Source organism: Elephas maximus, chromosome 11 (genome assembly GCF_024166365.1).
Source record: "Elephas maximus indicus isolate mEleMax1 chromosome 11, mEleMax1 primary haplotype, whole genome shotgun sequence".
NCBI lineage: Eukaryota > Metazoa > Chordata > Mammalia > Proboscidea > Elephantidae > Elephas > Elephas maximus.
In genome coordinates, this window is record NC_064829.1 from 70,546,918 (window position 1) to 70,570,121 (window position 23,204).

The following is a 23,204-nucleotide window of genomic DNA, read 5'->3' on the forward strand; positions in this document are numbered from 1 at the left end:
CGTAAAGGGAGTTTCCCTGGGGTGTGGCCTGCACCACCTTTTATCTCTCAAGAGACCCTCCAAACCATGGCTGATGTTCAGGTATTATATACCAGTACAACTATAATCGCAGTTAAAAGTTGGTTGAAATACTTTCATGTTGGTTCGCGAATAAAGCTATTACCTGGGTACTTCCCAGGTATCATAACCATTCTGCAGGAACTCCTTCTCTTGATCTTTCTATTATCCAGAAAATAAAGGGTTAATATTTGGTACAGCGGGACCTCTAGGATCCTATCCATTCCTATAAGAAGACCAAAAAAAAAAAAAAAACCCCAAACCCATTGCCTTTGAGTGGATTCTGACTCATAGCGACTGTATAGGACAGTGTAGTACTGCCCCGTAGGGTTTCCAAGGAGCACCTGGTGGATTCGAACTGCCGACCTTTTGATTAGTAGCTGTAGCTCTTAACTACTGTGCCACCAGGGTTTCTGTAAGACCAACATCCTTCTAATTGAGTGATTGTTCATTCCCATCTCCTTCCTTCTCCTTCAAAGTACCAATTTGTACCCCATGTATACTGCCCACACCAGATGAGCCTTATTGGGCTCTGCTGGGAGCCCGTCCTAGAATTTGCCAGTATAGCAGCTCTGGCTCCTTTCTGGTCCTGCAGTGGCTACCTACCACTGAAGTCATTCCTGAGAGGCTTATAGGAACTGTAGCTTTCGTAGGACTATTACTCTAAGAGAGATGGTATTTTGGGTTCCATCCAATGGTGGGCACTCTTGGAACAGGAGGCATGCCACGTGGGACAGATGGAGCCTGAGGGGGCAGTGTGGGGCCAGAAAAAAACCCCCTCTTGAACAACTCTATTGAAATTTTTTCAACTTATTATTGGGACAAGTGTGTTAAAACTACCACATCCTTACAGTCATGTTCATTATGAATAAACCCAAAAACCAAACGAAACCCAGTGCTGTCGAGTCGATTCCAACTCATAGCGACCCTATAGGACAAAGTAGAACTGCCCAATAGAGCTTCCAAGGAGCGCCTGGCAGATTCGAACTGCTGACCTCTTGGTTAGCAGCTATAGCACTTAACCACTACGCCACCAGGGTTAAAAAAAAAAAAAAAAAATTTAAGTGAGTGCTAATTCTTGTATAGCACTTGCTCCATTCTAAACACTGTTCTAAATGTATATTAACTCATTTGAGTTACAGAATTATTATCCTCTTCCCCTTTGTACTGATGAGGAAACTGAGGCACTTAGGAGAATTTAAGACTTCGATAGTAGAGCTTGGGTTAAAATCCAGGTAGCCCGGCATCAGAGCCCACAGTTGCACCGTATGCTACCTCTTAGCATGAAGGATTAGGTTTGGCCTAATTATATATGAATTCTAATATGTGATTTTCATTCCTTGGTTGGGAATAGAGATTGAATATTTTAAAATCTCAGTATTATATATTAGGAAAAAAACGATGTTATTGTTCTTAGTTCAGTAGAAGTTGAGAAAAGGATTCAGCAATGTAAACAATAACAGTGTCAGTGGAGAAGCTACTGGAAGAATTTAAAATCATGGCTTAGTCAAAAGAATCATTTTTGACAGCTGTATCAAAACAGAAAATGTTATCAGCAGTATCTATAAATTAGCACATCAAATGGAAATTATTTGAATAATTTTATGACAGATTTATCTTCATTACATCACTTGCTAAGTGGCACTATAAATCATATACCAAACCAAAACCAAACCTGTTGCCATCGAGTTGATGCTGACTCATGGCGACGCTAAAGGTTAGAGTAGAACTGCCCCATAGGGTTTCCAAGGAGCACCTGGTGAATTTGAACTGTTGACCTTTTGGTTAACAGCTGTAGCTCTTAACCACTACGCCACCAGGGTTTCCATAAATTGTTTATTTTAGGTTAAATATTAAATGCATGCTATTTAATTGAGGGGGAGCCCTGGCGATGCAGTGGTTAAGGACTTGGCTGCTAATTGAAAGGTCAGTGGTTCAAACCCATCAGCCGCTCCGTGGGAGAAAGATGTGGCAGGCTGCTCCATAAAGATTTACACTTTGGAAACACTATGAGGCAGTTCTATTCTGTCCTATAGGGTCACTAGGAGTCAGAGTCAACTCGACAGCAGTGGGTTTGGTTTTTTGGTTTGGTTGAACGGTAAAAAATCCCTTCGCAATAAGGAATAATGCCTTACAGTGGTACTTTTCAAAGAGACTCAAACTCCTATGAATGATTCTTCTCCGCATTCAATCTTAGGGCCCAATCATTGCTTCTACATACAGCAGGTGGGATGTGCCTCTGTAAGCAGTTCTGCAGTATCCCAGGGCAACCGTTTCAGCTTCTTAGCTGTTATTAACGCTTTTGTTATAGTGAAGAATACATAGTACTGGTAATTTTACTGAGATTCAGATTCCTTTAGTTTTATTTATTTGGCCTGTAAGTACTGCCTTTGCAATAAGGAAGACTGTATTGTACCATATTTTGAAAAGTTTTATGAAAAATAATAAAAAGGCTTAGAAGAGGGAGACTAGAATAAAATGTATGCACAGTCATTGCCGGATGCGTTCATGTTTTACCTTATGTTTTGGAAATTTTCAAGAAATTAGAAAAAAAAAAAAAGATTTTATCCTTGACTCATACTGCCAGTATTTAGTACATCCAGGGTTTGCTGGGACACACAGGATCCCACATAATGGGTATCCACATCCATAGCTCATAACAAAAATTCTGAACTGGTTCTTTAATCAGCAGCTCAAACAATAATCCACAAAATATAATCATCCTGTCATCTGTCATTAAATCACATGTAAACCTCACTAAGAATGAAGAGGCGTCTATGAACAAAAATCTTTTTTTTTAATCTTTCTATACCAGTCTTAGGCAGAAAGAGGTTATGGATAACACAGGTAGTGAGTCCGTTGCCTCAGCAAACAAGTGCAGGGTCTTTTTCAATTTTTAATCAGCTTTTGCTGTTTATGAGACAGGCATTACATTTGTTTTCAGGGTTACTCTTACCATCTTTTTCCCATGTTTAAAAATCTGATTATTTTTTCAAGTCTCTACAGATATCCCTTCAGAGAGAAAACTGACCTCCAAAGGAACAAATATTTTTAAGCATCTGCTCTGTGCCAGGCACTGTGCTGGGTACTTTATATACAATATTTATTCAGCCCTGTTAAACATCCTGCAAAATAGGTCATGATATCTTTATTTTATAGATTAATAAAGTGAGGCTTACCAAGCTTGAGAAATTTGCCTGGTAGCCTCCATATGGTAAGAAGCAGGATTAGGAGGTAAACATATGGTTTTTATTCTAGAGCCCATGAGGTATTTTTTAGTAACAGGTTGCGTCTCTGATCTAGCTGTACATTCAGTTCATGTGGATAGCAGAATTTTGTCTTTTCCATACAAGACTATTTCGCATGGCCATTTTTCTTTAAAATAAGTAAAATTTTAAAAGCTTTTCATTTTAGATATTTGTCATTACTGAACTTATTTTTCATATGAAGTATAAATTTTCTTATAAAAATGATTTACATCGTAGCAGACATCAAATCAAAATAAGCGTGACCTAGCTGGAATTTGTAGTAAAGGATTTTCTCTATGTTATTAAACAAAGCTAATATTACCTAATGTATGTACAATGTACCTCTTACATTTTTAAGTTTCCTTTAAGGTAGCAAGGGCCATCTATATTCTAACTTTTGGGATTGCCATTCTTTAATCCACTTAGGCATTTTGAGCATCTGCAACGTGTTTGGTACTATGTTAGGCACTAAAAAACAAAACAAAACAAAACCCAATGCTATAGAGTCAAGTCCGACTTATAGCGACCCTGTAGGGACTAGTTATACAAATATGAAATAGATAAGGATTTTTTAATAAAACATGTATATGTCTGTAATGTATGTATATATCCAGTGCTTTGGGAACCGTAATAAATAGCTTGTTAATTTTGGGTAGGAAAGCATCAGGGAAAAGGTCACATTTGAACTGGGGCTTGATGGATGAATAGGAATTTTTTTATAGAGAGAAGTTGGAAGAAATCACATAGACAAAAGACACAGGGCTGTGAAAGTTTCTGTCATGTTTGAGGGATAACAGCTAAATTCAGTGAAAGTATTAACTGTATAGTAGGAAATAACTGGACATTAATCTGGAATGATAGACTGAGACCATGTTGAGTAGGTGCTTATATAAGTGTTTTGTAGATATTTAGGAACTGTAAAAATTTTTAAATGAGGGAGACGTGGTAAGATTTGTATTTTAGAAAGATAACTAAAAGTGTGGAGGATGGACTGGTGGGAAGGTATGGAGCAAGACAGAATCCAGTTAGAAGAGGCTTGCCATAATGTAGGCAAGAGATGATCAGGGCCTGTTGGTCAGTGACAGGTAGAAGGAGAAGGTGACAAAGAGGTAAATTCTAACCACTTTTCAGCATCCGGTTGAGTGCTGCTGTTTTGAATCAGCCGTCTTTGTTGATTCTTTCTGGGGGATTTCTTCTTTATAATCTATTTTCTTGTATCAGCACATATTTTGCCATATTTTATATTTTTTCTTATAATCTTAATGAATAATCTTAGACCGTAATTATTTTATAACTTCACTTATGCCAGAAAACACATCTGAACATTAGTTAGTTCAACTGTTGGTAAGGGAGAGTAGATTAACAAACTGATGAAACAAGTCTTGGAGTATTGATGTTGTACCAGTGATATTCTTGCAGCCTATATACGTAGACTTTTAAATCCAAATAGGTAATGAGTTCTTGCTTAAAAAAAAAAATGAAAAGTTTAATTGGAAACCAAACAAAAAGTAATTTATTTTGGACACTAAAACAGTACAGCATCTCTGTTAAAGCAAATATTTTTCTAAAAAATCTATTATTGGAAGGATGATGGAAGATGAAGATCTCATTAGAACCACTTATCCTCAACTTAAGTTTACATGATCCATCTTTTAGCAAGAGAGTCCCTGACTTTCTTTCTTGTCATTTCTCCACCTCTTACTTTGTTACTTCTCTAGTTCACACCTTAACTCTGTGTTGGGAATCTGGAGAACTATAAACATTTTCCTTTCGAATTTGTAGGGAAAGTCATTCATGATTGCTGGTAAGAGCTCAGGTTTATTATAAATGGCATCAAGTATTGGAATACCTATTCATTCAGTATATATTTTTTAGTGTTTAGTCTATATTCCAGATATTATGTTGTCCTGGATACAACAATCAACAAAATAGGCATTCCAGCTGTTATAAAGCTTGTATACTCTAGGAAAAAAAAAAAAAAAACCAAACCCATTGCTGTTGTGTCGATTCCAATTCATAGTGACCCTGTAGAACAGAGTAGGACTGCCCCATAGGGTTTCCAAGGAGCAGCTGGTGGATTTGAACTGCAGCCAAGTTCTTAACCACTGCACCACCAGGGCTCCATATACTCTAGTAGACATTCTAAAATGGCATTCAGATTTTTGCCTGTGGCATAACCTGCCTCTGCTCCGGGCAAAAGCAGCATCAGTAGCCTTCTCATTCCTTATGTGTCGGCCTAGCAGCATATATATCCACCTGCATTAGGGTTACCTAAACCTAGTTGTCTTCTTATATGTTTTCCCCCTACTGCTGATTCTGTTCCTTCCTGTTAGAAATATCCTTTTTTTTTTTTTTTTTTCCTATTTTGTACCTTACCTACATCTTATTTTATAATTTTGTATCATTTAAGTAGAATAGAGGAACCCTGGTGGCTCAGTGGTTAAGTGCTTGGCTGCTAACCAAAAGATCAGTGTTTCAAACCCACTAGCTGCTCTGTAGGAGAAAGATGTGACAGTCTGCTTCCATAAAGATTGACAGCCTTGGAAACACTGTGGAGCAGTTCCACTCTGTCCTATAGGGTCCCTACAAGTCAGAATCAACTCAACAGGAAAATAGGATAGATGCTCAAACAACACTTTGAAGACGGAAGGTAGCGTTTTGAAAATGGATTTCTCTACATTTGTTACCATGCAATTAAAATAGCTCAGAGAGGAAGAAAACAAACAAAACCATTACGGTTGTATTTAAGCTAAAAGTAAAAGTGGTTGTGTATTCATTAAATTTTTGTTTGTTTTATCTTTGGGCATTTCATAAAATATATTTCATGACATTGTTAATTTCATTGGGGAAAAAGGAAAAAGAAAAGAATTTTATGGTCAGAAGTTTGGAAAATTGTGATTTTCTGCAGGGCTTTTCAGGGCCTTCAGATGGTGGTAGGTTGTTGAGATATGAGAAATCATAAAGGTCTGAAGTGTGACAATTGGAGAGACATTTGAGATGAGTGGGTATTTCGTGAGTTAATAGAGATTTGGAATCAGTACAACTTGGACATTAATTGATATGAGGGTAAAGGCAAGGCAAGGGTAAGTGAAGAATAATCTCCAGGTTTCCTGTTTGAGGACTTGGGTAGATAGTGGTACTGTTAATGGAAAGAGACTATAGGAGGAGGTGGGGGAGCAAATTTGAAAGAAAGTTGATGAGTTTCATTTAGATAGGATCAAATTCACAACTCTGAGACATTTGAGTGGATGTGTCCAGGACATAATTAGGTAGGTCTGTGTCTTGGGAAATGGATGTAAAGATCTTTGCATCTTCAGGGTACTTTTGATGGTTAAAATCACAGGGCTAAATATCATTCGAGTGGAGTATGTAACATAAGAAAAGGCCAGGGATGACACCTTGAGAAAAACTAACTTTGAAAACATCAACTTCACCATAGAAGTGAATGGTAATGGGAAGAATTGTTCTTTTAAGGTGTGGGAAAGATGTTGCTTTTCCCCACTAAGTTGAATGTAAAGAAATCTCTAAAACTGCAGAGATTGCATCTTTGCTTTAAATTGTTGATTTTTTTTTTTTTTATTTTAAGTCATGCCAATCAGTACTATGGAAACCCTGGTGGCATAGTAGTTAAGAGTTTGTCTGCTAACCAGAAGGTTTGCAGTTTGAATCCACCAGGTGCTCCTTGGAAATCCAATGGGGCAGTTCTACTCTGCCCTATAGGGTCGCTGTAAGTCGGAATCTACCTGATGGCAATTTTTTTTTTTTGGTTTATCGGTACTCTACATTTCTTAAGTCTGAAATGTGCAGGGAGAATTCTCCAAACCTAGGAAGGCTGGGGATGGTAGTGTCTTAGGGTTTTTGTATTGTTACTGGTGTGGATTTTTATTCTAACTCATATTCTTAAGGGAATCAAAAAGAATTTTTTTTCCTTTCTATAGAACCATTCCTAGGATACTAAAATAAGTATTAATGATGGGCAAATGGTATATTATTATGAAGTCAAATCACATTATCTTATATTCAGAAAAAAATCTAGAAAATTCTGACTTCAAAGAAGACAGCTTCATGATTTCTTGGATGGCAGAATCCTTGACTCAGACATTGATCTGAGCTCGTCAGTGGTGAATTGGAATCGGAATGAAAAAATACTTAGATCGATGTTGTGCAAAATATCTTCCAAAATAATTTTTTGAGTTTCATGCCAAAGTGAAGTAAGACTGGAGAGTATTTCAAGATAATATTAATGATAAATTGTATTGGGGCAGCAAAAAACTTATATATTTCTGCTTTGAATTTTGCTGTCTACACGTAGTCAGTAGTACCATCTCCCCATTCATCAGAGCAGTCTTTAGGCACTCAAGTGCTCCTGATATAATACCAGAAACACCTGGTCCTGGTTGGCAGATGCTATCTGAACTAATCTAGAATTGCACATACTGACATAATCATTTTTTATAAGATTGTAATATGTAATGCCTGGTCCTGGTTGGCAGATGCTATCTGAACTAATCTAGAATTGCACATACTGACATAATCATTTTTTATAAGATTGTAATATGTAATGTTATCATATATCTTCATCTTTGTAGTTATTACCTTAGTTTCACTAGAATTGTATTCAGCTGGATTAGGCGAGTGGCATGAGGAGTTTGGTGGTTGATTACTGCAGTGTTTTTTAAAAACATACAAGTCAATGCTTTTAGGAAGAATTTTATGTGAAAAATACTTGGAGATTATTCAGTGCATTGTATCTCTTTAAAGAATAACTAATTTTGAGCTTTAATCAAATGTTTTAAAACCAAAGAAATAAATTCAAATCTATGTAAATATAGCACCACTGTTAAGAACTGTTCCTTTGAAACTATCATGTAACTGCAATTATTTGACTATGCATACTATGCCTTTATAGTGATATCTTGTAGTTTTAAAGATATACCTTTGTCTTTTAAAGTCTATATTGTGTATTAAGAAACATGCAGCAGAGTGAATTCATTTTGGTAGACTATCTTTTCAAAGCATTGGTAACTTAATGACATTTGGCAATTTATTTATAGCTGTGCGTAAGAGTATAAATTCTTGCCGTCTGACATGGGTTTTTCTGGCTTTCTGTGCCTTAATCATTCAGTGTTTGCTCTTGGTCACCTAAACTTTCACCAGTTGAATTTGAGTTTTTCCCAGTTTGTGTTTTAACCAGTTTTTTTCCTTTTGTTTCTTTGTTTTTTTCATATTTCTGTCATTCTGGTGCAGGGCATTTCTGATCTGCAATTGTTCTGGAATGTATCTTAGTAACATGTAAATAATACTGAAAAACATCAATGTACTCATTTTACTTAAGGTGTAATTAAGCATTTTTAAATCAAACTTAGAGTTTTGGAAAAAAAAAAAAAAGTAAACCAACCTGCTATGTAAATCTAATCTTTACTTACACATGGAATGTGTGCAGTCTTTAAACATAAACTAATTTCCAGAGTGTGAGTTTTAGGAGAAATGTTTTAACTTTGTTGCACAGAAATGTTTGCAGATCAGCACTGCTGACTACCAAAAAAGAAATAGTAACATAAGTCATCAGATTTTTTAGTTGTGCTTCCATGTTGCTGCAGTTAAATTCTGTGCATCAAAATAAGTGACCTTCATGTTACTAGGTGTGATTCTGTTACATCTTACATTTTTAATGAAAAATTGCAAACTGAGTGAATCCTAATTTTTCCATATATATTTAGAGCTTTAGCACCCCAGATAACATCTCATTTGGCATCTTTTTTTTTTTCTGTTTTCAATCAGGAAAAAATTACATCTTTAAGATGAAACCTTACGTTTTCTAGTTTTTACGTAGAGCTATTTAACTGCTATAATTATTTTCCAGTTGTGACAAAGGTTACTTAGTTTGCCCAGAGCTTTATTTCATTAAGATGGCTTTTTTTCCCCATGTCTAAGCTTGGTTTTTCCTCTGCACAGTTTAGGAGTACATTTTAAGGAAAATTCCTCACATAACACACACATAGTAAAATTGTGCTTATGATCACCCATTTTAAAGAGCTTACTCAAACGTTTCCCCAATGCTCATGTTTATCTTATAATCATACTTTGGTGATAGGAGAAATGTTTGAATTTCATTAGTACTTCTTAAAATGGAAAAATCTATTTCAAGGATTATCAGAAACTTTGAAATTCTACTTAATTTTATTTAGTATCCTTCGATACTAAACTACACTTTTAGAAATGTACACAAACATTTGCTTTAAAATTATCTTAATTAAAAGTTAGAGAAACTTTCTACCTTTTGCCTTTGAGTGAAACCTAAAATAAAAGCCTTGGAACTTTTTTTTTAACATATGTAAAATACATTATATAATTGTTTCTAGAAATATGTACTGACATCCCATCATTTGTTAAAAATTAAACCATATTTCTTGAACATCTTAGTGAAGGGATGTATTCACTATCGTTTCTGTATATTGATTTATAACATTTAGATAAAGCATTCTAAAATTACTTTTTTTTTTAACCCTCAGGTATTTTTAAAGTATGTTTACTTGGGCTTCATCTATTTTTATCTTTTCCCCCAAAATTATGTTACGTGAAAACATCTCATTGCGTTTTCTTACTGAGACTGAGCGCAGCAGAACTACTCAGATGACTAAATTTTGATTTACCTAAATGGAGTATGCCATAGAGTTTGTTTTTAAATAGCACTATTCCTTGTCAGACAGCTAGAACACTTGATCAAGTCCCTTGAATTCTACCAAAACTATGGAAAACATTCACCAGTTTGCTTGCAAATCAACTCTGCTGCATGCGTTCACAAATTTCATAAAGATTGCATGCTTTCTGTTTTCAGTACAAATTGTATTTTTTTTTCATACCCATCCTTGCTTTTTATTTTTTTATTTTTGTTTCCCTTTTCTTGGTTGGATGCCTGTGTGTGTTTATTCCAAATCCCTGTCCAGTCCTGGAGTTTGAACTACGGAAAGCCAAGGAGACCATTCAGGCCCTCCGAGCAAACCTAACAAAGGCTGCAGGTGGTGTACATAAAATTTTTTTGAGACCTTTTCTACTTTGACAATGTAGAAGTAGCTGAGATATTTTCAAATGTAAAATAGTAAAATATTATTTATAATTTTTCCCCCCAGAAAATGAAGTTCCTTTACAGGAACGAAAAAATTACAAATCAAGTCCTGAAATTCAGGTGAGTAAATGACAGATCTACAAGTATCGTCCACATAAAATGGTAGCACAAGTATCGAAGGAGGAAAACTTAGAGTCTTGTATCTGTCTTTTATTTTGCCTCCAGGAGCCAATCAAACCTCTTGAAAAGAGAGCTCTAAACTTCCTAGTCAATGAATTTTTACTGAAGAATAATTATAAGCTTACATCTATAACCTTTTCCGATGAAAATGATGATCAGGTAAGTTAACCTTTTTTTTTTTTTAATTTCCTTTTTGACTTATAATTTACTTACTTTCTCTGTTACCTAGTTTCTTTCTTTTTTTTTTTTTAAGGTTTCACATATAGCCACCAGGTTAGTTACCAAAAACAATATTCCCTTGCTTACCTATCTCTGCTCTGCCATTTTCCATTCCCAAGTAGCATCATTTTCATCTCTTTTAACTGATTAATTTGGTGTTTACCATCCTGACTTTAAATAAAATACTTACGTTGCTGCTTCCTAGTTTTTAATGCTATACGTTATCTTTTGGCTTCTCACTAAGTAAAGTGAGGCCATAACTTCTTTTTTTGACTACTGCTACCTCCTCATCCCCAACCCTCCCAAGTAGACTTATGTCTTAATTTTGGCTAGATTAACAGTCAGTGTTTTCATTATTATGACTAAGTACTTGCTAGTATCCACTACCAATCTGTCAGTTGGTCATACTGTAGTTTGCATGTTGCTATGATGCTGGAAGTTATGCCACTGGTATTTCAAATACTAGTAGGGTGGACAGATTTCAGCAGAGCTTCCAGACTAATATAGACTAGGAAGAAAGACCTGATGATCTGCTTCAAAAATTAGCCAGTGTAACCCTATGAACCACAACAGAATATTATCCAATGTAATGCTGGAAAATGAGCCCCTGAGCTGGAAGGCACTCAAAATACACAGTGACTGCAACAGTGGACTTGAGCATGCCAACGATCATGAAGATGGCGCAGGGCTGGGCAATGTTTTGTTCTGTTATACACAGGGTTGCCATGAGTCAGAACCAACTCGAGGGCAACTAACAATGACAACTTTTGCTAATATACTATTTTCCTTTCCTGCAGAACCTTTTGTTTCCTCTGGCATTAATAATTATTTTGTCTTTTCATTTGTTTTATTTTATATTCTATGTACTTGTCCTTAATTCAGCCCTAAACTCTGTTGCCAGGTCTACTGTCAGAAGTTCATTCACTATTCTGTTGTTTTCCCCTTGGAAAATTTCTTCCTCCAACCTTCAGTCTGGCCTGTTTTGCTCTATGCCTGATGCACTGTCTCATCCTAGGAACACTCTTCACAGCAATCCTGGAACTTTCTTTCCCTGCTTTCTTGGTTGGACCTCCTGGTCTCTATCTCCTAAATCTCCTTCTTTCTTGCTTTACTCTCTCAGCGGATTCCTGAGAATGGATGCATAGAAGGTAAACTTTTTGAAACCTTGCAGGTCTAAAAATATCTTATTACTTTCCCATTTAAATTTTGATTGTGTCTTAGTTATCTAGTGCTGCCATAACAGAACTACCACAAGGGGATGGCTTTAACAACGAGAAATTTTTTTTCTCACAGTCTAATAGGTTACAAGCCCAAATTCAGGGTGTCACCTCCAGGGGAAGGTCTTATCTCTCTGTCGGCTCTGGAGGAACGTCCTTGTCCTCAATCTTCCCATGGTTGAAGAACTTCTAAGGCGCAGGGACCCCAAGTGCAAAGGATGCGCACTGCTCCTGGTGCTGGTTTCTTGGTTGTATGAGGTCCCCAACTCTCTGCTTGCTTCCCTTTCCTTTTATCTCTTGAAAGAGAAAAGTTGGTGCAGGCCACACCCCAGGGAAACTCCCCTTACCTTGGATCAGGGAGGTGACTTGAGTGAGGGTGGTGTTACAATCCCACCCTAATCCTCTCAACATAAAATTTATAATAAAAAAATGGAGGACAACCATACAATACTGGGAATCATGGCCTAACCAAGTTGATATACACATTTTTGGGGGGACATAATTCAATCCATGACAGATTATATAGCTGGGTATCAAATCCTGGGTTCCCTCAGAGTTGAAGACATTATCCCGTTGTCTTCTAGCTTCCTGTACACTTAAACAATGATAGTATAACTGAGTAATGAATTCTAGGTTGGAAGTTGTTTTACCTCAGAATTGAAGACATTGTTCCATTTTCTAGTTCTGGTTATACTATAGAGAGATTCCTGATGCCATTCTGAATCTTGATCCTATATATATGACCCTTGTTTTTTCCATCTCTAGAGGTTTTTGTGATTGTCTCTTTACTGCCAGTACTATGCTATTTCACAATAATATACCTTGTTGTAGTTCTTGTTTTGTTAATTTTTTTTTAAATCTTTTTAATCTAGAAGCTGTAATCCTTCAGTTCTGGAAAATTATTTTAAATATTTCTATGATAATTTTCTTTCTTTTCTTTTTTCTCTTTGCTCTTTCTGGAACTCTTATTATTTCAATTTAGACCTCATGTATTAACCTTTTAATTTAACCTTTCTTGGCCATTTCTCCCCTTTTTCTGTTTTGAGCAATCCTTCACCTTTGTCTTCTAATCCTTCTGTTAAATATTTATTTATATATTTATTTATCGTATTTGATACTCCTTCAGATGTCTGAGGATCCTTAGTTATCCACACATAATTAAGATGGGACATTCACTGTATGTTGATCTGAGCAAGCTTTTTCTTTGTAGACTCTCCCATGCCTGGAAAATAGGGATATGAACTATCATTTAATCTTTTTTTTCTGTATGATTCGCTTGCTGTCAATTGTACCTGGTATCATCTAGTCTAGTATTCTGTTGGCTTATAGATTTCTTTTTTCTCTGTAACTTTCTACATAAAGACTTTTCATTCTTTCCCCAGTAAATATATAATCTGCCTATATTCATAATGTTGTTTTTTTTTTTTACTTTTCCTTAGTAGTACAGATTCATGTGTACTTAAAAATCCACTTCCACTAAAAATTTCCCAATAGCATAATAATAATAATAGATAACAGAGTAATTAAGAGAAAATATTTCGAATGAGTGAGAATTTAATTTGCATGTCTTCCTGGATAGGGAGTCCTGGATTTTAGAACCTCATTATTATTTTCCTGATAAAATCTTGTAATCAGAAAAGCGATGGCTTATTTTATTGCCATCACCCACAAATGACCAAATGACCAAAATCAGGAATGAGCAAGGTTATAACACTATAGATTTTATAGACACACCTATTGTAAAGGAAGAAATAAAACTATCTTTGTGTACCAATGACATGATTATCTAGGTAGAAAATCCTATAGGCTCTCCAAAAGAGGCACCAAATCCAAGTGATTTTTAACAAGGTTGTGGGATGCAAGATCAATAAACAAAAATCAATTGTATTTCTATACACTAAAAAATAGAAAAAATTATTTTTTAATTTTTTTTTTTATACACTAGCAACAAACAATTAAAAATTTAAATAGAATTTATCTTTTCACTGAGGATCTACTTTTTTTTTTTTTCCCTATCCCATAACCTAATACCAAAATTCTCTGGCCTTGTTGGAGCATTTCTTTATACTCCGTTACAGGCTATAACTATGCTTCCATTGTCACACCCTGAATCCTGTCACTTGAAATTGTTTTATATTTGTCACTGTCTTATCCCACTACATCTTTTGGTTTACCCTATTAGCCTTTTCATTGCCACTGGCCTAAACGGTATGCCTGCACTTTCTATGCCTCTGGACCTCAGAGGTAAGGCGCTATTCCCTTCTAACACATTTAGCATCAAGGTGGATCCCTTTTGAAATGCATGAAGCTCAGCAGACCTGAGCTGGAGCCTCATTGTTGTGTAGGTTGGCATTCTATTAGGTGATGGCTTTCAGGATGTGTTAGCCCCATAAACTTTTGTAAACTTGCTCTTTTTCCCTTTATATCTGTGAGATAAGGCTTGTAAGCATAATTGTGGCTTTCCTGTGTGATAGTTAGGGAGCCCTGATGGGTTTGTTTTGGTTTTTCTTGTCACGTTTGGAAAATCAGAAGTTCCCCATGTAACCTAATGGAAAGGTGCCAGCAGTAAATTATCTACCTAGTTCTCAGTGGCATACTGTCGTACCACAGATTGGTGGCACCAAGTGCCACTTGCCTCATTGGCAGATTGTATTACCACATCGTATTTCTCAAAATCCATTATTACCATCCAAAAATTTAAGCACACTTAATTAGTAAGCATGCATTCCAATACCAGAAACACGTGGCATAAAACTAAAAACAAATACGAGTTCAGTATCAAAAGGGTATCTCCAGTTTCCTAACTTCTTCCTGTTTTCTCTGTCCATCACCCCTCTTGCTTTCTGCTTCAGTGCCTTCCCTATCAATTCTAAATTTATAAACACTGTCAACTTTCTTTTTGGAAACCCTGGTGGCGTAGTGATTAAGTGCTACGGCTGCTAAGCAAGAGGTCGGCAGTTCGAATCTGCCAGGCGCTCCTTGGAAACTATGGGGCAGTTCTTTTCTGTCCTATAGGGTCACTATGAGTCGGACTCAACTCGACAGCAGTGGGTTTAGTGGTTTTTCAACATTCTTTTTAGCTTATCCTTCTACCTACCTCTCCAGCATTGTCTTTCTCCTAGCTGTTATAATCATGCCAAACAAAGAGGCTTGCACCTCCCTAAATATACCTGACTCCTTCAACGGCTTTGTGTCTCTGCTCATTCTGCTCCCTCTCTCAGAAATAACTTAGTTCTCCTAACCTTCATTGCCATATGCAGAGTAAATACCTAACCCTTTTCCAAGAGAGTTCATGGGTTATCACTTTGCAGAAACCTTTTCTTATCCACACCTCAAGATAGAAATTGACTCCTTTTTCTGAATTCTTGACAGTACTTTAATCATAGTACATGCAGGAGCCCTGGTTGCACAATGGTTTAGCACTTGGCTGCTAACTGAAAGGTTGGTGGTTTGAACTCACCAGCCACTCCACAGCAGAAAAGACCTGACAATCTGCTTCCACAAAAATTTGCAGTCTAGATGACTGCCCTGACAGGGAGCTCAGCAGAGGACCCCTGAGGGAGCAGGAGATCAGTGGGATGCAGACCCCAAATTCTCATAACAAGACCAAACTTAATGGTCTGACTGAGACTGGAGGAATCCCGGCGGCCATGCTCCCCAGACCTTCAGCTGACACAGGACAGGAACCATCCCCGAAGACAACTCTTCAGAAATGAAAGGGACTGGTCAGCGGGTGGGAGAGAGATGCTGATGAAGAGTGAGCTAATTATATCAGGTGGACACTTGAGATTGTGTTGGCAACTCTTGCCTGGAGGGGGGATGGGAGGATAGAGAGAGAGGGAAGCCGGCAAAATTGTCAAGAAAGGAGAGACTGAAAGGGCTGACTCAAGACGGGGAGAGTAAGTGGGAGTAGGGAGTGAGATGTATGTAAACTTATATGTGACAGACTGATTGGATTTGTAAACGTTCACTTGAAGCTTAATAAAAGTTATTATAAAAAAAAAAAAAAAAAAAATTTGCAGTCTAGTAAACCCTATGGGGTAGTTCCACTTTTTCTTGTAGGGTCCCTATGTATAGGAATCAACTTGACACCAATAACATCATGATACTTTAGTTTTCACCTATTTTCTTCTGTCCACTCTTAATTGTGGAGCCCCTGAATGGTGACGATATTTTACTCCTAGTGCTAAGCACAGGGTTTATATTTCTGAGGGATTAAAAAAAGAAAAAAAAAAATTGTATGAGCAACATCTTGACAATTAAACATGTTTTCTTAGGATGTTGAGAAACTTAGATGGATCTGCAAGTTACAAGAAGAATATTGGATGGTGGAAAATGTAAGATAAGTTTAAGAATGATAGTTACTCACATGGAACATATATACACTTAGATATTACAATAAAATTATGAATTTTCAAAATATTACAAATAAGGAATAAAATGAACCTCAAAACACAGGAGAAAATTGTCTCATAGATGTTATAATTTTTATATTATTATTTTGTATCTTTCAGGATTTTGAATTGTGGGATGATGTAGGATTAAACATTCCCAAACCTCCAGACTTGCTGCAACTCTACCGCGATTTCGGAAATCATCAAGTGTCTGGGAAAGATCTTGTGGATGTGGCCAGTGGAGTAGAAGAAGATGAATTAGAGGCTCTTACACCAATTTTAGGCAACCCTCCTCCAACCTTTGCAACTCCTCAGCCTGTAGAGGTGAGAGATCAGCTAACTGGTTAAGTCCATAAAAAGTATTTCAACTATGTAAAAGCATACTATGAGACCTTCAGTTTCTGTTTTTCTCCCATCTTGATTTTAGAACTCCTTGCTAGTCCAGAAATTAGAAGATACAATTAGTTTATTAAATAGTGAAAAATGGTCCTTGATGGAGCAAATCAGAAGACTTGAAAGGTAAGCACTTGATCATTATTTCTAAAAAAACCTCTTAAAAGTTTTTAAAGAAATTGGCAGATAATACACATAAATAAAACACTGTTTCAGTTGTAAGACACAATTCTTTTACATTTTAATATTTCTGAAAGTGATGGTCACATTCATATATTGTGGATTCATGTATTAACTCATGTATTTAATTGATTCATATATTTAGTATGGTAGTATATCTTTTTTTCCCCAAAAATGTTATCAAATCATGGAAATGACTTTACAATCGATTGCCTTGGAACCAGGGAATAAGATACTTTTAACTTGTCTGAGTTGTATCAGTACCAATAAATAAATCTTTCACATCAGTGTTGGGCATGTTTTCATTTTATACTTATAATAATGCCTTGGATTAGGTGGAATTATCCCCACTTTGCAAATGAAGAAAAGGAAGTTAAGTGCTAAAATTTGATTTTTTTTAAATGGTTATGATCTTATAATGGAAAAGCAGTTGCCACTAATGTAAGACTCATTGCCGACGGGGTGATTCTGACTCAGCAACCCTACAGGACAGAGTAGAACTGCCCCATAGGGTTTCCATGGAGTAGCTAGTGGATTGGAGCTGCTGATCTTTTGGTTAGCAATGGAACACTTAACCACTGCACCACCAGTGCTCCACTAATGTTAAAGTAGGGTTTATAGTAAAAGGCCAGTGTTATGTTTCATTGGTGAGAGTTTATGGTTACAGTATTAGGTGTTTGTATGAAGCATCAATAAATATAGTATAAAAAAGATTAATCAAAAACCTCTTCTGTTAATGTATACTTTTAAAGCATTAAACACATTTTGAGGTTTATACTTTTGCCAGTTTTTAAAAAATACTGTTGTTCTCTGGTAACTTCTCTTTCTTTCTGCAGTGAAATGGACATCCTCAAAAATGAACACTTTGCCATCCCAGTGGTTTGTGACTCTGTTCAGCCTCCTTTGGATCAGTCTTCCCACAAGGACTCTGAAGACAGTGGACAGAATTCAGTTGTAAACAGTTCAGAGAAGGGAAAAAGCAAGGATATTCAACTTTCAATATCAGATGAAGTTGACTCCACTATTCCTAAAGAAAATTCCTTAAATTCTTTCCCCAGGAGGGAAAGGGAAGGAATGCCATCTTCTTCTCCACCAAGTAAAAACGCAGTTCACTTTGATAAACCCAATAGGTTAGTATGTGTCCTATCTATTTTAAAATGCATCATTCAGATATTTAATACATTGACAAATTGGAAGAGCTTTAGTTCTAATTTTGTAGATAAGATAAATGAATTTTTGCATTTAAAGTGAACTTACCATATAGCAAGGTACATGTCACAAAAACATGTCATAAAATTATTATTAAATTTATGTTAAAGATGAATAAACAATCAACATGTTACATTCTATCTGAGCTAACTATGAAATTCATAAATAATATGTATATTAGTATGTGTATCTTGGAACCTTGGTGGCACAGTGGTTAGGAGCTATGACTGCTGACCAAAAGGTCAGCAGTTCAAATCCACCAGCCACATGCTTGGAAACCCTATGGGGTAGTTCTGCTCTGTGCTGTAGGGTCACTATGAGTTGGAATTGACTCAGCGGCATCGAGTTTATTTTTTTTTCCTTTTGTATATGTACTTTAAACACTTTTACCCAGTGCTTTTTACCTTTTATCTATTCTTGAATAGTCATCAGACTCAAAAGAAAGTTTTGATATGTGCAAAGTTGCCTATGCTAAAGAAAGGAATAATTTTTGCTCCTGATTCATTTCCTGTGTCTGCTTCTGTTACTAATACTGTATCATTAATATTCTCTTAATTTACTTATTTAATTTTTGTTGGATCTCAGAAATTGAACTCAGATGACAGGTCCTTGTCCTTCATGATCATGTTTTCTAGCAAAGGAGACAAAATATAATTTTAAAATCATTAGATTATAATGTGAAAAAAAAATTCTAGACAAATATTTACTGAGCTCTTATTTTATGTCAAAGAGTCCTAGTGTCACATAGTGTCACTGTATGCTGAAATTGACTCGACAGCAATGGGTTATTATATGTCAGGGACAATTGTAAATGCTTTATGTGCACGAACTCATTTAATCCTCATGAATATCTTATAGTGCATCCTTAGCCACAAGATCCTGCTTTCTCCTCCTATTTTGGAGAGGAATATTAGACCTAGTGTTAGCATATAATAGGAAAGCATGACTGATTTGTTTTAGGCCTGGAGTTAGAAAACCAAAAGGGAAGAACTTGCTTGGCATTTCTCAGTGTGAAAGAACTGAAGAAAAAATACAAGCTTCAAGTTGCAATACTGAAGGAGTCTATGGGCAAAATGTTAAATGATGCAGGAAGCATCAAAAGAAGATGGAAGGAATACAGAGTCACTGTACCAAAAAGAACTGGTTGCCGCTGAACCATTTCGGGAGGTAGCATACGATCAAGAACCGATGATACCGAAGGAAGAACTCCAGGCTGCACTGAAAGCATTGGCGAAAAACAAGCCTCCAGGAATTGATGGAACACCAATTGAGATGTTTAAACAAACGGATGCAATGCTGGAAATGCTCACTCTTCTGTGCCACAAAATTTGTAAGACAGCTACCTGGCCAACCAACTGGAAGAGATCTATATTTGTACCCATCCCAAAGAAAGTGATCCGACAGAATGTGGAATTTATCAAACATATCATTAGTATCACATGCAAGTAAAATTTTGTTGAAGATCATTCAAAAACAGTTGCAGCAGTACATCGACAGGGAACTGCCAGAAATTCAGGCTGGATTCAGAAGAGGACATGGAACAAGGGATATCATTGCTGATGTCAGGTGGATCTTGGCTGAAAGTAGAGAATACCAGAAAGATATTTAAAATGTGTTTTATTGACTGTGCAAAGACATGCTGCTACATAGGTCATAACGAATTATGGATAATATTGCAAAAATGGGAATTCTACAACACTTAATCGTGCTCATGCAGAACCTGTACATAGACCAAGAGGCAGTTGTCCAAACAAAACAAGGGGATACTGTATGGTTTAAAATTAGGAAAGGTGTGTGTCAGGGTTGTATCCTTTCACCGTATTTATTTAATCTGTATGCTGAGCAAATAGTCTGAAAGGCTGGACTATACGAAGAACTCAGCATCAAGGATTAGAGGAAGACTCATTAACAACCTGGGATATGGAGATGACACAACCTTGCTTGCTGAAAGCAAAAAGGTCTTGCAACACTTATTGATGAAGATCAAAGACCACAGGCTTTAGTATAGATTACATCTCAACATAAAGAAGACAAAAATTCTCATAACTGTACCAATGAGCAACATCATAATAAACAGAGAAAAGATTGAAGTTGTCGAGGATTTCATTTTACTTGGATCCACAATCAGTGCCCATGGAAGCAGCAGTCAAGAAGTCAAAGGACATGCATTGCATTGGGCAAATTCAGTGCAAAAGACTGCTTTCATGTGTTAAACAGCGAATATGTCACTTCGAAGACTAAGAAGCACATAACCTAAGCCATAGTATTTTTTGGTCACCTAGTGTAGATGCAAAAGCTGGACAATGAATAAGAAACACCAAAGAAGAATAGATGTCTTTGAATTATGGTGTTGGCGAAGAATATTGAATATACCATGGACCGGCAGAAGAATGAACAAATCTGTCTTGGAAGAAGTACGGCCAGAATGCTCCTTAGAAGGGAGGTTGGCGAGACTTTATTTTACTTACTTTGGAAATATTATCAGGAGGGACCAGTCCCTGGAGGAAGACATCATGTTTGGTAAAGTAGAGGGTCAGAGAAAAAGAGGAAGACCTTCAATGAGATGAATTGACACAGTGACTGCAACAATGGGCTCAAACATAGCATTGATGATGAGGATAGTGCAGGACAGGACAGTGTTTTGTTCTGTTGTACAAAGGGTTGCTGTGAATCAGAACTGATCCAAACGTACTTAACAACGACAACGTGTCTAATTTGTTTTAGGCTATTGGTACTGATTGTTAATGAGACTTTTTTTTTTTTTTAAGAGAAACTTTATACTAGTGAACCACTACTTTTTGTGTATTTACTATATATTTTTCTTCTTTAGGTATGTAGGGGTTACAGAGTTCAAATGGACATGGCCCAATTCTTAATGCATATTCATTCTAATACAGATAAAATATGGTCATTAAAAATCTATATTATATTCAACAATAACTGCATTTGTAATAGTTCTTTAATGTTTAAGAGTGCTTCCATTTATCTTCTTTGATACTGCAAAGCCACCTGAAGGAGATAGGTGATTGTTAAATTTATTAAACTAATTTTTTTAGCTCCTACTATGTACGAGGCACTATTACAAGGAATATAATGGCAGGCAAGACATATGGGAATCCCTTCAGTCACAAACCCTATAGTCTACTATAAGAGAGACATACAATCAAGCAATTACAACTAAAAAAAAAAATTTTTTTTTTTTTATGAAGTGCAGTAATATAAAGAAAGTAGAGCTTGTTTTGGGAATATATAATCAAGGTGCCTAACCTAGTCATCAGAGCAGGGACAGTTTTGATGAAGAAGCAACATCTAGTTTGAGACCTGAAGACTTAGTAAAATTAACCAGGCAAAAAGATAAGGGGAAGAGTATCCTATTAAGGGAGAACACCATATGTAAAGAGAATATGGTGAATTGGGGGAACTAACAAGAAGTTAGTATGGTTTAAGCAAAGAATGCAAGTGAGATAAATGACAGGAGATGAAGGTGGAGAGCCAGGGAAAGACCAAGTCATGTAAGCCTGTGTTAACTCATTTTAAAAAGCCAGGACATAATGTGTATTTTAGAAAGGATCCTGTCAGGTAGAGGTGATTGGATGGTAGCAAAACTGGGGGAAGGGAGTCTAATAGGTATCTATTAGAAGAATCCAAGTAAGAAATGATTGAGGCCTGTCCTATATTGAAGCATTGGCAGTAGGAATGGAAAGAAGTGGATAGATTCACAAGATATTTAGGAGGTAAAAGATTGTTTGGATTTGGAGTTAAAAGAAAGGGAAAGATTAAGTGGACCTGAAGTTTCTGGCTTGGACAATTGGGTGGATTATGGTACCCTCTACTGAGAGAATATGGAAGGAGGAACATAAATGAGCAAGCAGGCACAAGCTCTGGCACACCACTGTAACTGTAGAATAGAAATTACTAAGTGCCACTCTGTGGTATACTAACATCTGGTTTACCAAATAAGTTCTATTATGTAATTTTTGGAGCCCTGGTGGCCCAGTGGTTAAGTGCTCAACTGCTAACCAAAACTTTGGCAGTTCAAATGCACCAGCCTGCTGTGCAGAAGAAAGATGTGGCAGTCTGCTTCCATAAAGATTACTGCCTTAGAAACCCTATGGGGCGGTTTTATGCTGTCCTGTAAGACTGCTGTGAATAGGAGTCAACTCGGTGGTGAGTCTGGTTTTTGGGTATGTAATTTTTAGTGTTAGCCTTTTCTTTGTAGGTTGATCAAGTAAAATACAACTCATAGTCATAATCTGAGGAACACTACTACAGAAACCCTATGTTTTAGGGATATAAATGATGCTTTAACCTCCATATTTAAATGTGAATAGTATTTTCTGTTGCACAAAATATATCATGAATGCTGAATGAGCCTCTTCTTCGTTTATCTCTAAATTTTACTTCTTTTATGTGGGCTTCTAACATTAAAGTTTATTATATATCTGAAAACTTTTGATTCCTCTTAGCAATATGCCGGGTTAACCTTTGCATCCATTGTTTACATTACTGGGACCATAGAGAATTGGCAGGAAAAAAGTCCACATTTCAGATTATGCCAGTGGTTTCTATACTCATTTACCTATATACAACTTCAGCTTTGATCCACTCACATTTAAGGGATGTTCATGTACCTAACATCAAGCTACTTCATGTTCAGCAATTATTGCTGATTTTTTTCCACCGTATAGTTCTGCAGCGTCCTTTAGGTCATCGCTGCCGAGAAATCTGGTTAACATTTCGGGGTAGGGTTAAATGCAGGAATGGGAGTTGTAACATTCAACTTGCTCCTTAAATGTCAGTGATGACTCTTTGGTATTCTCTTCTTTTCATCCAATATTTTCTTCCAGGAAATTGTCACCTGCTTTCCACCAAGCACTACTCTCTTTTTGTCGAATGTCAGCAGATAGTCGTTTAGGATCAGAGGTAAATTATACCAGATACTCTTGCTACTCAAAGCATTCTCGTGTTTGCTTCTTAGTGTCTCTATCCAAAAGCAGCTGTGATTAGTCTGTATTTTACATACAAATCTACTGTTTATAAT

At 36.4% G+C, this 23,204-nt stretch overlaps 1 protein-coding gene across 5 annotated transcripts in view; it reads left to right on the plus strand.

The window, feature by feature from the left end:
* Positions 1–23,204, plus strand: part of RELCH (RAB11 binding and LisH domain, coiled-coil and HEAT repeat containing) — a 145,220-nt gene that overhangs the window by 40,136 nt on the left and 81,880 nt on the right. For all 5 annotated transcript variants that reach the window (XM_049902141.1, XM_049902142.1, XM_049902143.1 and 2 more), the window contains exons 3-9: positions 10,253–10,324; positions 10,436–10,491; positions 10,597–10,710; positions 16,502–16,705; positions 16,809–16,900; positions 17,791–18,084; positions 23,011–23,086. In XM_049902141.1, coding sequence (XP_049758098.1) covers positions 10,253–10,324; positions 10,436–10,491; positions 10,597–10,710; positions 16,502–16,705; positions 16,809–16,900; positions 17,791–18,084; positions 23,011–23,086 — 908 coding nt within the window. The remainder of the gene's footprint in view (positions 1–10,252; positions 10,325–10,435; positions 10,492–10,596; positions 10,711–16,501; positions 16,706–16,808; positions 16,901–17,790; positions 18,085–23,010; positions 23,087–23,204) is intronic.